The following is a 17,425-nucleotide window of genomic DNA, read 5'->3' on the forward strand; positions in this document are numbered from 1 at the left end:
AGTTCGGTATGAATTGCATTTTTGCTAACAAATTGAAACCGCTTAAAAGCCAGAAATATTCGAATTTTTCGCACAAATCATATCAAATAAATGATAAAGTGTATAAAAGTACTAAATAAAATCAAAAATTCTGATCAATGAATAGTAGTTTATTCAAAAAATGTGAAATTCGACTTACCCGGATATTCGAGTTACGCGGATTCGCCGAGAACGCAGAAACCGCGTAACTCGGGAACAGACTGTACTTCATCAATTTTGAGTCAACAGTTCATAATTTCTTCCAATTAGGGAATGTTCTGCTTAAGAAGATATTATTTTTAATCGAATTTTGAAAGCGGATGTTGTGTCTCCCCCAACCCTTTAGCTGGTCCTGTCAGATATTTCACTAGTCAAATAGTTAATTTCGCTGTATATTTCACCTCATGTAGCCGCGCGGTTAACATATTTTGGCTAGAAATAACGAGATTCGACTTACGCGGAAATTCGAGATACGCGGTATTATGCTGCCGTTTTCAGCCCCAATAAACCGTGCATCGCGGTGTCCGCATGTATGTGATTATCGTGCAATTGTTAGCTCTTTTGATGATAGTTTATTTTAATAAGAATGAACAACAAAAGAACTCGGTTTAACCAAAATAAACTTTAAACGACTTTATTATTCCTTTATTCGCGATGCCGGATATTGCTTACCTAAGAAACCCGTTACTGAATACGTCAAATATGGAATATGGAATACAAGGGTATGCCGGTTGCCAACTTACGTGTGTAATTTTGGTTTCAAACTATAGGTGCGTGAAAATCGCTAGATTCGAATAGATTTGACATATGATGTTAATGAGTAATAAAAAAAACAATGAACATATGTTACGATTGTTACATGAAATTCCAATATTATTTAATACATAATAACAACATTTAAGATTCATTTCTTTTCTTAGCCAAGTTCTTAGCAGCAATTATTGTATTTTTCATCAGCATCGCAACAGTCATAGGTCCAACTCCTCCCGGCACTGGAGTAATCAAGCCAGCTTTTTTGCGCACCTCTAGTAAGAAAAAAGTGTCAACATTTTAACATAAAACTTGATAGACGAAACTTACCTTCGAAATCAACATCTCCTACTAACTTCTTTTTCCCTGTTGATGGATCTGTTATTCTAGTTATACCAACATCAATTATAGCAGCTCCCTCTTTGATCATATCTGATGTTATAAGTCCCGGAACACCAGTAGCCGTCACTATTATATCAGCTGTTCGACAAAACCTTTTAAGTTCTTGAGGTGGAGTAAACCGGTGGCATATAGTTACTGTACAGTCCATGGCACATGTGTCATTTCGTCCATCTGCGTGCAACAACATAGCTATTGGCATTCCCACATTTTTTGATCTGCCTACAACAACAGCATTCTTCCCAAAGGTTTCAATTCCTGTTCGTTTAATTAGTTCCTGCACTCCTAACGGTGTACACGGAATCAAGGTATTCATATCCAAACAAAGTCGACCAATATTACGTTCGTTGAAGCCATCCACATCTTTGTCGCATGATACTGCATTACACACTTTTCTTTCATCAATATGATTAGGTACCGGTAACTGAATCAAAATTCCATCAACTGCGTCATCATTGTTTAATTGGTCAATACGTTCAAGAAGTTGCTCTTCCGTAATTTCAGTACCGAAGCGTTCTGTTTTACTTTCGATTCCAACATCAGCTGCAGCCTAAAAGTGCACCGAAAAATAGTGTTTAGTTGTTATTAGTAACAGCTTGTGTGCCCAGGGAGGGGGTTGGGGGATGGCTAGGATGTGGAGAGTTATTGCTATCATATATGTAAACCAAGAAAACCAACTTTAAATCTGAATATATTCTAATAGTTGAGAAGTATGATCATTACATTTTGTAACAAAATAAACAAAATGTTCAATAACCGTGTAATCTATACAGTTCTTGCAAATCTACATGGTTGTTTTTATTTTTTTTTTGAAAAATGAAAAATTTATTGATTTTCAATCAATGGTCAACAATCAAGAATATAAATGTAAAATAATAATTTCTTTGATAAATATCGGGTAACCACAAATATTTCACCGTTATTGTGAATTTTTAAAGCATCCTTCATATAACAGATATTACTTCAAATATACTACCAAAGTAATATAATATAAATATAAGTATAATAAACTTTTTAACCAGCGCGTTCTTTACTGTCCAAGCAAGCGATGTTAGTAACACCTGTAATAGCTAGTGCGGAAGCGTTTTTCAGAATTCCCGATCCCATAAAGTCGATTCCGACTTATGACGGAAACAAGAAACAATTATCAGCGTGGCTGAGCACAGCCGAAAACACGCTAAACATTTTTAAAAATTTAGTTCCAGAACCGCAATTTAATATCTTTGTAACAGCAATTATTAATAAAATAGAGGGAAAAGCCAAGGATATAATATGCCTAGCAGGAAACCCCCAAAATTTTGACGAAATCAAAGTGATTTTTACAAACGCCTTAGGAGATCGTCAAGAAATGACTTATTACAAAAGTCAACTCTGGCAAACAAAAATGACGGAGAACATGACCATTCATAAATATTATAGTAAAATTAATGAAATACTCCAAAATATTAAATTCCAGGCAAAGCAGAAAGAAAAAGTTTCGCAATAATTGGGATGCGATAAACGCATTTATTGACGAAGATGGGTTAGCCGCCTTTTTATCCGGCTTGAAACAGCCATACTTTGGGTATGCGCAAGCCGCGTGTCCAGAGGATTTAGAGGCAGCATACGCCTTTGTATGCAAATTTAGATGTAATGAAGCCACCGCTAACGCGGAACTACAAAGGACAAAAGAAAGAAAAGAATTTTCTAAAGAACATTTTTATCAGAACCATCCCATTAAGGTAACTAGAGATGGGAAACAGTTTTCGAAAAACTACGAAACAAAACCGAAAGATAAATTTCTTGCAACTTATCGTTCTAACGATAAAAATGAAATCAAACAATCGTTTCCACAACCAATGGAAGTGGAATCTACAAAAAGTAAATTAACATTAAATCGAAAGCAGCTTCATAATAATGAAGTGCATCATACTGATAGCCCATCCGAGTCTGAAGAAGAAGGAAACGTGGATTTGAATTTTTGTTGGGTACAAAAGACACACAGAATAACTTAGACTATTTGCCCTACATAAGTAGCACGAATACAAAAACAAATAAGACTATTAATCTACTAATCGATACCGGGGCAAATAAAAACATAATTTCTCCAGGTATTATAGAAAATTGCATCCCTACAAAAAACAAAAGCATTACAAATGTTGCTGGAACTTACAATATCAAAGAAAAGGGGAAAGCTAATCTTATCTGTTGCAATCTTCCAGCACAAACTTATTACGTGTTAAAGTTTCACAATTTTTTCGATGGCCTAATAGGATCGGAAGAATTGGCAAAGAACAGAGCGATAATAAATTACAATACCGAAGAAATTGAAATTATAGGCAATAAATTGTCATTTAAAAAGTATTTCCCAGCAAAGAAATTGTTCGCCTATTCTGCAGAAATTGCTAGTGATTGGTTTGTTCCAAGTTTCATGAAACTTACTGACTCAACAATCATTGAGCCCGGACTATATAATTCAAATAAAGGAAAAACCACAGTAAGAATTCTTACAAGTAAAAAGACGAAACCAACGTTTACTAGCTTATTGGACATAAAAGTATACAATTTTGAAACCATAACGCCGATACCGATAGCGGGGGCCTTCACAATTCTAGTTAGTTTTTTGTATGGAGTTTGACAGTTGGAGGCTGAAATCATGTAAACACTCCATACAAAACCACACAAAAAACTAGCCTGCGATTTTCAGTCTAGAAAATTTTAGCCTAAAAGCTAGAATTAGATTCGAGTACCTGCTCGAAAACACGGTGTTGTTTACATTTATCCCAAGGTGGATTAAAGAAATCAGGTGATGGAATCTGGAATCAAAGTGTATGTAGTCCAGGTGGTCTCATAGCATTTTGTTTATAACCAAATTTGAATACCACTTTTTGACAGAACGAGTGAAAACTTTTGCTTCAACGAGCTTTCTGGGGACTTGACGAATACATAAAACAGTCTTAATAAATCTTCATTCAGAAAACAGAAGCGATAAAAATCAGCCTTCTAAATTCATGCACCTTGGGATAAGCTCATCTGTATGTTATACCCATTAAGATAGATGCTCGAAAACTGCTATAAAATGCAAACAGCTGACAGGCTGAAATTTCAGCCTACGAGCTTCAAACGGAAAGGGCCCCAGCATCAGAAAACAGATTATCTGAGGATGACCTGAATAAATGCATACAAACAAATCACTTGTCAGAATTCGAGAAGGACAAACTTTTCAAAACAATTTTGGAAAATCAAAAGGTTATTTTGAAAGCAGGAGAGAAATTAACAGCCACTCCAGAAATTCAACACAAAATTCCTACGATAGATAACCAACCAGTTTACACCAAAACGTATAGGTTCCCTTTCTCATTTAAGAAAGATGTTGAGGAGCAAATTAATGAACTTCTCAAAGATGGTATCATAAGCCATTCAGCTAGCCCATATTCTTCTCCTATTTGGGTAGTCCCCAAGAAAGGTGACGCGTCAGGCAAACGGAAAATTAGGGTAGTAATAGATTATAGGAAATTAAAGGAAAAAACGATTAGTGAAAAAATTCCGATCCCACTGATCGAAGAAATTTTAGACAGTTTGGGAAAAGCTAATTATTTCACTACAATTGATTTACAATCCGGATTCCACCAGATAGAAATGGACCCAAAAGATAAAGAAAAAACCGCATTTTTCCATTTCAATAGAATGCCGTTTGGATTGAAAAATGCACCCGCTACATTCCAACGCGCAATGAATAACATTCTACGAGATTACATTATAACCATCGCCTTTGTTTACCTAGATGACATAATCGTGATAGGAAACGACATAAAATCGCATTTGGACAACTTCAACTCTCAAAAGGCTTGCCGATTTTAATTTGAAAATACAGTTAGACAAATGTGAGTTTATGAAAAGGGAAACCGAATTTCTCGGACATGTTATCACACAAGACGGAATAAAACCTGACCCAGAAAAAATAAAAAAACATATTAGATTGGAAATTACCCGAAAATGCTAAACAAATAAAGCAATTTCTTGGACTTTCAGAATATTATAGAAAATTTATTAAAGATTATTCTAAGATTGTAAAACCAATAACAAAATATCTCAAGAAAAATCAAACTTTAGACGTAACAGACGAAGAATATAAGAAAGCGTTCTCAACAATCAAGCAAATCATATCATCGGATCAAATACTAGCCTATCCAGATTTTGCTTCACCATTTATTTTAACCACAGATGCAAGCAACTATGCAATAGGAGCCGTACTGTCACAAATTCAAGACAAACTAGAACAACCAATCGCATTTGCAAGTCGCACACTTACAAAGTGTGAGACCAATTATAGTACCATAGAAAAAGAAGCATTGGCCATAATATGGGGTATCAATACATTTAAACCATACCTGTATGGTAACAAATTCACCCTTTTTACAGACCATAAACCATTGCAGTACATAAAAAACTGTAACAAAAATTTAAAGATTCTTAATTGGAGAATTTAACTAGAGAATTATGACTACACCATCATGTACAAGGAAGGAAAGACAAATGTCGTGGCAGATGCCTTGAGCAGAAAAATAGAATGTAACAAAAACGAAACTAATATAATTTTTTCTATTACAGATACGGAGACAGCCAAAGTGAAGAGAACAATAATCCTCTTCTCGATGAAAACCATAACCCATCGCATGAAGAAAACAATAACCCTTCTTCTTATTTAGCACACAACAACACAAACGGTTCAGAGAATATGATAATACAATCATCTTCATTACAAACGATTCATTCAGCGGAAGATTCGTCGGATTTCTACATTCATTCAAGTCTGAGACCAGTGAACTACTACAAAAACCAAATCATTTTTAAAATTGACCATTCTAGTTCGATTAGTGTAGAGTCTCCTTTCGGAAACATCAAAAGAACGATAGTCATTCAACCAGAATTCACAATACAGGATATAACGGGCTACTTACTGAAATATCATAACGGAAAACAAACTGGAATACTCGCACCTGAAATGTTGATACAAACTATTCAAGAAGCATTCAAAAGAAATTTAAAAGTTAAAGGACATTTTGTAATGTGCTTCTTTCTAGTAGAAGACGTCATAGAAACAAACAGGCAAAATCTATTAATATCAACAGAACACAATCGTGCTCACAGAGGAATCACTGAGGTAGAAGCTAAATTAAAAAGATCTTACTTTATCCCAAAAATGCAGCAACGCATAAAACAATTCACAAATAGTTGCGAAGTGTATAATACACATAAATACGAGCGAAAGCCTTACAACATTAAAATAAGCCCAAGGCCCATAACAGAAAAGCAGCTAGATAGAGTGTATATAGATATTTTCATAATAAACCACGAAAGCTTTCTCTCTGTAATACTTCACAAATCACTTGTCAGAATTCGAGAAGGACAAACTTTTCAAAACAATTTTGGAAAATCAAAAGGTTATTTTGAAAGCAGGAGAGAAATTAACAGCCACTCCAGAAATTCAACACAAAATTCCTACGATAGATAACCAACCAGTTTACACCAAAACGTATAGGTTCCCTTTCTCATTTAAGAAAGATGTTGAGGAGCAAATTAATGAACTTCTCAAAGATGGTATCATAAGCCATTCAGCTAGCCCATATTCTTCTCCTATTTGGGTAGTCCCCAAGAAAGGTGACGCGTCAGGCAAACGGAAAATTAGGGTAGTAATAGATTATAGGAAATTAAAGGAAAAAACGATTAGTGAAAAAATTCCGATCCCACAGATCGAAGAAATTTTAGACAGTTTGGGAAAAGCTAATTATTTCACTACAATTGATTTACAATCCGGATTCCACCAGATAGAAATGGACCCAAAAGATAAAGAAAAAACCGCATTTTTCCATTTCAATAGAATGCCGTTTGGATTGAAAAATGCACCCGCTACATTCCAACGCGCAATGAATAACATTCTACGAGATTACATTATAACCATCGCCTTTGTTTACCTAGATGACATAATCGTGATAGGAAACGACATAAAATCGCATTTGGACAACTTCAACTCTCAAAAGGCTTGCCGATTTTAATTTGAAAATACAGTTAGACAAATGTGAGTTTATGAAAAGGGAAACCGAATTTCTCGGACATGTTATCACACAAGACGGAATAAAACCTGACCCAGAAAAAATAAAAAAACATATTAGATTGGAAATTACCCGAAAATGCTAAACAAATAAAGCAATTTCTTGGACTTTCAGAATATTATAGAAAATTTATTAAAGATTATTCTAAGATTGTAAAACCAATAACAAAATATCTCAAGAAAAATCAAACTTTAGACGTAACAGACGAAGAATATAAGAAAGCGTTCTCAACAATCAAGCAAATCATATCATCGGATCAAATACTAGCCTATCCAGATTTTGCTTCACCATTTATTTTAACCACAGATGCAAGCAACTATGCAATAGGAGCCGTACTGTCACAAATTCAAGACAAACTAGAACAACCAATCGCATTTGCAAGTCGCACACTTACAAAGTGTGAGACCAATTATAGTACCATAGAAAAAGAAGCATTGGCCATAATATGGGGTATCAATACATTTAAACCATACCTGTATGGTAACAAATTCACCCTTTTTACAGACCATAAACCATTGCAGTACATAAAAAACTGTAACAAAAATTTAAAGATTCTTAATTGGAGAATTTAACTAGAGAATTATGACTACACCATCATGTACAAGGAAGGAAAGACAAATGTCGTGGCAGATGCCTTGAGCAGAAAAATAGAATGTAACAAAAACGAAACTAATATAATTTTTTCTATTACAGATACGGAGACAGCCAAAGTGAAGAGAACAATAATCCTCTTCTCGATGAAAACCATAACCCATCGCATGAAGAAAACAATAACCCTTCTTCTTATTTAGCACACAACAACACAAACGGTTCAGAGAATATGATAATACAATCATCTTCATTACAAACGATTCATTCAGCGGAAGATTCGTCGGATTTCTACATTCATTCAAGTCTGAGACCAGTGAACTACTACAAAAACCAAATCATTTTTAAAATTGACCATTCTAGTTCGATTAGTGTAGAGTCTCCTTTCGGAAACATCAAAAGAACGATAGTCATTCAACCAGAATTCACAATACAGGATATAACGGGCTACTTACTGAAATATCATAACGGAAAACAAACTGGAATACTCGCACCTGAAATGTTGATACAAACTATTCAAGAAGCATTCAAAAGAAATTTAAAAGTTAAAGGACATTTTGTAATGTGCTTCTTTCTAGTAGAAGACGTCATAGAAACAAACAGGCAAAATCTATTAATATCAACAGAACACAATCGTGCTCACAGAGGAATCACTGAGGTAGAAGCTAAATTAAAAAGATCTTACTTTATCCCAAAAATGCAGCAACGCATAAAACAATTCACAAATAGTTGCGAAGTGTATAATACACATAAATACGAGCGAAAGCCTTACAACATTAAAATAAGCCCAAGGCCCATAACAGAAAAGCAGCTAGATAGAGTGTATATAGATATTTTCATAATAAACCACGAAAGCTTTCTCTCTGTAATACTTCACAAATCACTTGTCAGAATTCGAGAAGGACAAACTTTTCAAAACAATTTTGGAAAATCAAAAGGTTATTTTGAAAGCAGGAGAGAAATTAACAGCCACTCCAGAAATTCAACACAAAATTCCTACGATAGATAACCAACCAGTTTACACCAAAACGTATAGGTTCCCTTTCTCATTTAAGAAAGATGTTGAGGAGCAAATTAATGAACTTCTCAAAGATGGTATCATAAGCCATTCAGCTAGCCCATATTCTTCTCCTATTTGGGTAGTCCCCAAGAAAGGTGACGCGTCAGGCAAACGGAAAATTAGGGTAGTAATAGATTATAGGAAATTAAAGGAAAAAACAATTAGTGAAAAAATTCCGATCCCACAGATCGAAGAAATTTTAGACAGTTTGGGAAAAGCTAATTATTTCACTACAATTGATTTACAATCCGGATTCCACCAGATAGAAATGGACCCAGAAGATAAAGAAAAAACCGCATTTTTCCATTTCAATAGAATGCCGTTTGGATTGAAAAATGCACCCGCTACATTCCAACGCGCAATGAATAACATTCTACGAGATTACATTATAACCATCGCCTTTGTTTACCTAGATGACATAATCGTGATAGGAAACGACATAAAATCGCATTTGGACAACTTCAACTCTCAAAAGGCTTGCCGATTTTAATTTGAAAATACAGTTAGACAAATGTGAGTTTATGAAAAGGGAAACCGAATTTCTCGGACATGTTATCACACAAGACGGAATAAAACCTGACCCAGAAAAAATAAAAAAACATATTAGATTGGAAATTACCCGAAAATGCTAAACAAATAAAGCAATTTCTTGGACTTTCAGAATATTATAGAAAATTTATTAAAGATTATTCTAAGATTGTAAAACCAATAACAAAATATCTCAAGAAAAATCAAACTTTAGACGTAACAGACGAAGAATATAAGAAAGCGTTCTCAACAATCAAGCAAATCATATCATCGGATCAAATACTAGCCTATCCAGATTTTGCTTCACCATTTATTTTAACCACAGATGCAAGCAACTATGCAATAGGAGCCGTACTGTCACAAATTCAAGACAAACTAGAACAACCAATCGCATTTGCAAGTCGCACACTTACAAAGTGTGAGACCAATTATAGTACCATAGAAAAAGAAGCATTGGCCATAATATGGGGTATCAATACATTTAAACCATACCTGTATGGTAACAAATTCACCCTTTTTACAGACCATAAACCATTGCAGTACATAAAAAACTGTAACAAAAATTTAAAGATTCTTAATTGGAGAATTTAACTAGAGAATTATGACTACACCATCATGTACAAGGAAGGAAAGACAAATGTCGTGGCAGATGCCTTGAGCAGAAAAATAGAATGTAACAAAAACGAAACTAATATAATTTTTTCTATTACAGATACGGAGACAGCCAAAGTGAAGAGAACAATAATCCTCTTCTCGATGAAAACCATAACCCATCGCATGAAGAAAACAATAACCCTTCTTCTTATTTAGCACACAACAACACAAACGGTTCAGAGAATATGATAATACAATCATCTTCATTACAAACGATTCATTCAGCGGAAGATTCGTCGGATTTCTACATTCATTCAAGTCTGAGACCAGTGAACTACTACAAAAACCAAATCATTTTTAAAATTGACCATTCTAGTTCGATTAGTGTAGAGTCTCCTTTCGGAAACATCAAAAGAACGATAGTCATTCAACCAGAATTCACAATACAGGATATAACGGGCTACTTACTGAAATATCATAACGGAAAACAAACTGGAATACTCGCACCTGAAATGTTGATACAAACTATTCAAGAAGCATTCAAAAGAAATTTAAAAGTTAAAGGACATTTTGTAATGTGCTTCTTTCTAGTAGAAGACGTCATAGAAACAAACAGGCAAAATCTATTAATATCAACAGAACACAATCGTGCTCACAGAGGAATCACTGAGGTAGAAGCTAAATTAAAAAGATCTTACTTTATCCCAAAAATGCAGCAACGCATAAAACAATTCACAAATAGTTGCGAAGTGTATAATACACATAAATACGAGCGAAAGCCTTACAACATTAAAATAAGCCCAAGGCCCATAACAGAAAAGCAGCTAGATAGAGTGTATATAGATATTTTCATAATAAACCACGAAAGCTTTCTCTCTGTAATAGACGCTTTTTCAAAACACCTGCAAATGTATTCACTTAAACATAAAAACCTAATAGATGTACAAAAGGCTATGACAAAATATTTTAGCACCTTCGGTTCACCACGTCAAATTATAACAAACCATGAGACAACTTTCCGCTCATTTCAATTTAAAAATTTTCTAACCCAGTTAGGTACTTCTTTAGAATACGCATCTTCATCGGAGTCCAACGGCCAGATAGAAAGAACCCATTCAACAATAATAGAATTGTACAATACCAATAAGCACAAATTTCCACGTGCAGGAACAAAACAGCTAGTAAAAATCGCCGTAACTCTGTACAACGAAACGATACATTCCGCAACTAAATTTACACCTAATGAAATAATATTCAACCAAAATAGTGAACTAAACCCAGAAGAGATCAGAAGCAATGCGCAGAAAAATTTTGAGGAAGTCAAAAACAACCTCCTTAGGTCACATGATAGAGTAATTCAATCTAATTCAACAAAAGAAAATCCGCCTAAGATTGATGAGAATCAGGACGAGTTTTTACTACCAAATATAAGAACCAAAACCCAACCGAGAGCTCATAAAACTACAGCACATCAGATAACTGATAAAACATTAAAAAATATTAGAGACATAAAACGAAACAAAAGCAAGATAAAAAGATTCAAGAAAAATACCTAATTTATAAATTTTACTGTGTATCTTTACAGATGATTTTAGTTCTGATTTCAACAATCATGTTTTTAACGGCAAATGCAACCACAAGCAAGCTAGAAATACGCAACTTAGGAAATGATCCCTTACTTTTGATTAAAAGAAAAGAATGTAAAATCGTAACTGGCGTTATTAAAGTAGTTCATCCCATTAATCTGACAGTAATAGCAGAAAGCATAACGAAATTCAACAATATGCCTAAAAGCTTAGATAAAAAATTACCATTGACCAAGATAGCCACTCGCCGAGTCGAAACATTAATGTACAATTTTTATGAAATCAAGCCACTAGAGCGAAATAAGAAAAAACGTTGGGACACCTTGGGAGCAGCATGGAAATGGCTAGCAGGTTCACCAGACGCAGGCGATCTTCGGCTCATCAATACATCAATGAATGAACTCATTTCTGCTAACAATCTACAAGTCCAAATCAACGACATGCTAAACGTTGGATTCAAAAGCTGGTGGATACCATAGAAGAAATAACGAAACAATCCTTACTGAAAAATATCATAATGAAAGAGTACGAAACGATATTGTTTCTTCTAAATGTAGAAAACCTCAACTCTATAATTCTAGATATCCAGGATGCCATACTAAAGGCAAAAGCAAACATACCATACAACAAACTTCTATCATTCAGGGAAAAATTATTGATTGAATCGATAATTCAAAAACAAGGAATATCAACTTTCTTTCCAGAAGAAGCGCTTGCCTATGTCACTACGAAAATAGCAACAAAAAAGATATTCTTTTGTACATCATTGAAGTACCACAGTTAGAAACCGGTGTTTCCGATATAATCTCCATACATCCGCTTATCATCAATGGTACTAGAATAGTGAATATCCCTACAAGAATCATAAAGACAGCAGAAAAGTTATACACCACATCAAAACCAAACGATTTTGTCCAGTACCAAGAGTACCTTCAAGAGATTTATGACGAATGTTCAGTCTCCATTATACAAGGGAAAGTCAGTCACTGCCACATTACAAATGACAACAACACACTTATCGATCTAATTGCCCAAAATAAGGTGTTGATCAACAATGCATATAAGCTCTTACTCCGTTCTGATTGTGGACCGCATGACCGCTACATATCTGGTAACAGTCTGTTGACGTTTAATAATTGTAGCGTAACCCTTAACAATCGGACATTCGTTTCTAAATCAATATTATCCACCGAAGAAGATATACAAGGAGCTTTTCTAAACCTGGAAGTTAACAGAAGCCGCTCACTCAACCTGCAGACCCTGAAGGAAGAAAACATGATACACAGAAAAATGATAGATCATTTGAAACTGTCACAGTATGAGCATAAAAACTGGATATTAAGCATTATTGGAGGTCTTTCGATAACAACAACAAGCTTGATTATACTAATAGCCTACATGTGCCTATGCCAGAAGAAGATAGTACGAAAGCATCGTTGCAGAAAACATAAGAATAGCCAAGGCCTAGGACGTCCTTCTTCAACCCCCGGAGAAGTCACACAGTCCATCGCTTAATGCACCAGACGACAGCGGTCTCCAGTGACAAGCGACCGTGGGACCAGACGACAGCGGTCTCCAGTGACAATCGACCGTGGGACCAGACGACAGCGGTCTCCAGTTGCAAGTCAGCGCAACGCGGCTCCCGCAGGCCACCTGGGCTTGAAGCGTGTTTACCGGCAGTTGTAATTTGGAGTTAGAATAAACAGGTTCTCTATACTTGGACTCATTATATATATTAGGCTCCAACATATATATTCCACGAAATATATATATAATATATATAATATATATATTTTATATATTATTCATTTGTCGTATCGTAGCGGTAGAGCCTGCAGCAACTAAGTCAAGATAAACTCTTTCCCAGGTGTGGACTGCTGTGCTTAGTTCTTCTTATTGTTATTATTATTGTTGGCGTAATAGCCTACGCGATCATGCCGGAATTTTCAGGACTTTAATAGCATGTAGCCGGATAGTCAGCCCTTCTACGGCGGTTCATACGCGGTTAGAACACACGACGGGCATGCTGTTAAGATGAGCGGAATGATGGCGGTACCGCGGGACCGCTCCTATCCAGCGGGCAACTTGCATACTGCCACACTCGGGGCGAGTACCGGCTTCGAACGACGAAATCCGTTCGACACTCATGAGAGAATGAGAATCATGAGATACAACTGTCAATCATTTAAAGACGTTTATATCTACGATTCAAGGATGGTAAAGATTTGAATTTTGATTTTTTTTGCCGTTGGCATTGGATTTCATTCGTTACATCATTATTGGATGATTTGTTATCAATTATAAGGCAGCTTTACTCACATTCTTGAAATTTGAATTTAACTTAGTTAAAATTTAGGAGGGACGACAGGATTGGATTTACTTAATAAAAATGTATAAAATCGGTCTCAATTTCCTTAGTAGGTGATACCTTACTTACCTTCATTTTGTTGTTAACATAAGTAGTACTAGCAGGATCATCTCCAATTAATATTGCAGTCAGCTGGGGAGAACGATGTCCTTGAGCTTTCCATGTCTCGATTTTTTTTCGCAGCTCTTCTTGTATTTCCCTGGCAATCTGCTTACCGTCTATCAGTTGAGCCATTTTAGAAGCACTAGAGAAACAAGAGAAACAAAATCATCACAATCTTTAAATTCCTTATAGTTTACCGCTTTATTGAGCAATTATTTCTCATTCAATTTTTAATAAATAATATACAGGGTTTTCGATGATATTATTGATATGTTCAGAGAGTTGTTGATTTGTTCGAGCATATAATTGATTCTTTTAGCGAGATATTGAATTGTTCGAAATGATGAGTCTACATGTCTATAAAGACTCTTTCAGCGAGATATACAATTGTTCGGAAGTAGGCGTTGACATGTTCAGCGATTCTGTAGTGCTGTCATTTGTTTTGTTTACACACTGTGCCGCAGGCTTCAATTTATCACTCTCAAAAGTCCTAAAAATAGCTAATATAATCATTCCTTAAGTTTAATACATGAATAAGTTAAAACAAACATATTTTTACGAAAACCGTTTGTTTACCTTCTGATGAGAATGATCCAAGCTGCAGTCCAAGGAGTACGAAAGTGACAGCTCTACAGTATAACCGAACATGTCAACGCCTACTTCCGAACAATTTTATATCTCACTGAAAAAGTGTATTATATGCCTGAACGAATCTACAACTCGCTGAACATGTCTATAAAATCCCCGAAAACCCTGTAATATAATCAAAACCCCTGTAAATCAATACAGTCTGTTCCCAAGTACCGCGGTTCTCGATATACGCGGATTAAGAGATACGCAGTTTTCAAAATTTGCCAGACCAAATGTCAAATCCGTGAAAATTGCTTCACGAATTGTCCAATGCAAAATAAATTGCATTTTTGCAGATAAATTTTATTCACTTTAGAGTAATAAAATATCAGAATTTACTGCACGGATCGTATAAAATAAATGATAAAATGTATAAAAATAATAAAATTAATCAAAAATACAAACTAATCGGTTGTACTATGGCCGAAGAATGAGATATTCGACTTACTCGGATATTCGAGTTACGCGAATTCCTGGGGAACGATTTTCAAAAATGGTTTTCACCCCTTCTTTAAAATTGATTTCTTTTCGCTGAAAAATCAAATGATTTTTTCGTAAAAATTCAAAAAATGCGTAAAATCAGAAATACTTTTTTTAAAGTTGGCCGCATGGCAGTGGCAATCGCGTTTGCAATCGCGTTCAATGTGGAAAGGCTTTCAGAATAGAATACACTTCAGATAATCTATTTTATCTATAATAAATACAACAAAAAGACTTGTAACTCCTAATAGTGCTACTACGTTTGGTAGATGGTATTGAAATCGTTATGTCGAAGAGCGTTAGACAGAAGCTACCATGGCTCAAAAATGAATTCAGATTGCCTTATGTAGATTCTATACCGAGAGGAATTTATCGGTTAGAGTGATAAAAAATAATCAAATCACATTTCCTGTCCAAACCAAGGCTGAAAAAAACAGACATGCTTTCAAAGTGTTAAAAAGCGTTTAACCGTTGTGACTACAACCAAAAAATACACGTTGTTCAACGATTGCCTACCCAACGACAATACATTTTATATTGGAGAATGCAGTTATGTGGATTCTACAGCTTGTATCTTTAGATCTGTTCGTCGTATTTGCATGAAATTGTTATCAAAGCTAAGTCTTCCTGTTTGTTGCCAAAGCAGTTGTGAGAGCCGAACTAGACCACCACGATCAGCCAGGTTAAAGCCGCTCCCGAATATTGAGCGAATGAAAGCGAGTGGCACCGCAAGAAGAAGTGGCCAGTTGCGATCAATATTCGGGAGAAAGAGCACGGGATTTTTTTAACGCGCGTGTGCGCGATCCGGCAAAAGTAGGATTAAGGCAAGGAGCGAGATTAACGCGAGTCTTTTATTTTATCACTAGTGTGTTGTTAAAGAAACCGTCAATATTTGGTCGCAAATTTCTACACTGTTGTTTAACGATTAAAAGTTCATCCGGAAATTAAAAAAAAGTGTTTCTATGTATTTATGATTGGTTAAAAAACTTACTTTGCATTTCTACGATCGCCTTTTTTGTGTATGGGAGTTAATGTATACGGTTTGTTGTTTTGATTTCTTATATTTATCGATTGCTGGCTTATAAAGCACATTTGTATTACTTGTGAGATCGTAGTGGTTGAATATTACTAGTCCTGATTTCAATAATAAAGCGATGTGAAATGGGCGTAACAAATAAGCTACTTATTTCATTGACCATTTTGTAGCATGTCTGCTATACAAAACTATATAATCACAGAACCATCTGGAAACTATCACATTTCACAGATCAAATAGTTAAATCCTTGCAGCAAATGCAAGGATAGAACCAAACTGTAACTTGGTTTTAAAAAAACATCATCGGTATCAATTCGTAGCTTTTTACACCGGCACCCACAGTCTGATGACAGCTCCACAGTACGATTGCAACATTCCCCTAATTGATTGCAAAATTCCCCTAAGTGATTGCAAACATCCACAGCTTGCATGCAATATTCCCCTACCGATTTGTAACATTCCCCTAAGTGATTGAACTATTCCCTTATATGATTCGAAACCCTGTAAAGTGTTGGAAGCCCTAAGCGGTAAAAGGAGTGGGGAGTCCCCTTGTAGGTGTCGAGCGGAGGGGAGGGGGGAGGGGGAATAAATCCAACATTGCCTTAGCTTTGGATAAAATACACTTTAATGTTATATTGGGGGAGGGTGGTGTTGGTCAGGACCCTCGTTTATGGACCCCCCATTATCCTATGAGTCCGTAGATCCTCTATCGTGCACGGAGGCCCGCGATGAGACTACTGTACACATCATATATGCTGAACTTATCATACACGCGGCCACTCTGTCCGCTTACCGTTAAATCCGCCAATGCGGAGGGGCGTAGTAGGTTTAAATTCAGGTGGCCAGATGACGTGGAGGCGTCAGCCATTAAGGTCAGGATTATAAACTGGCGAAGGCGAGAGGCCGTGAGCGGTTTCGGATATTCCTTATTACATGGAACAATTGTACCGCGCTGCTCCTACATATTCTTGTACGAGAGCGTATAAAACGAACGTTCATGGAACCAACGTTCGCGGTGGCTAAAGTTGATGGGCGCACATGGCACTCTAGGACCAAGGGTCAGGCAAAGCAGCAAGTTCAGGAAGGATTAAATAGGCAAAACCAATGGCTACTAGAATTGGAAAGAGTTATCCACCAGTGGAGAACAATTTCCATTGGTATATTATTTTACATTATCAAGCATATTATTCAATC

General features: G+C 35.7%; 1 protein-coding gene across 5 annotated transcripts in view; it reads right to left on the minus strand.

Moving 5' to 3' along the window:
* Positions 1-621: 621 nt before the first annotated feature.
* Positions 622-17,425, minus strand: part of LOC120898050 (bifunctional methylenetetrahydrofolate dehydrogenase/cyclohydrolase, mitochondrial) — a 38,704-nt gene continuing 21,900 nt past the window's right edge. For all 5 annotated transcript variants that reach the window (XM_040303388.1, XM_040303383.1, XM_040303386.1 and 2 more), the window contains 3 exons: positions 14,053-14,227; positions 1,099-1,717; positions 622-1,043 (listed from right to left, as the gene is read on the minus strand). In XM_040303388.1, the coding sequence (XP_040159322.1) occupies positions 916-1,043; positions 1,099-1,717; positions 14,053-14,217 (912 nt within the window). In that variant the 5' untranslated portion in view covers positions 14,218-14,227 and the 3' untranslated portion in view covers positions 622-915. The remainder of the gene's footprint in view (positions 1,044-1,098; positions 1,718-14,052; positions 14,228-17,425) is intronic.

The sequence above is a fragment of the Anopheles arabiensis genome, chromosome 2 (assembly GCF_016920715.1).
Source record: "Anopheles arabiensis isolate DONGOLA chromosome 2, AaraD3, whole genome shotgun sequence".
Taxonomy (NCBI): Eukaryota; Metazoa; Arthropoda; class Insecta; order Diptera; family Culicidae; genus Anopheles; species Anopheles arabiensis.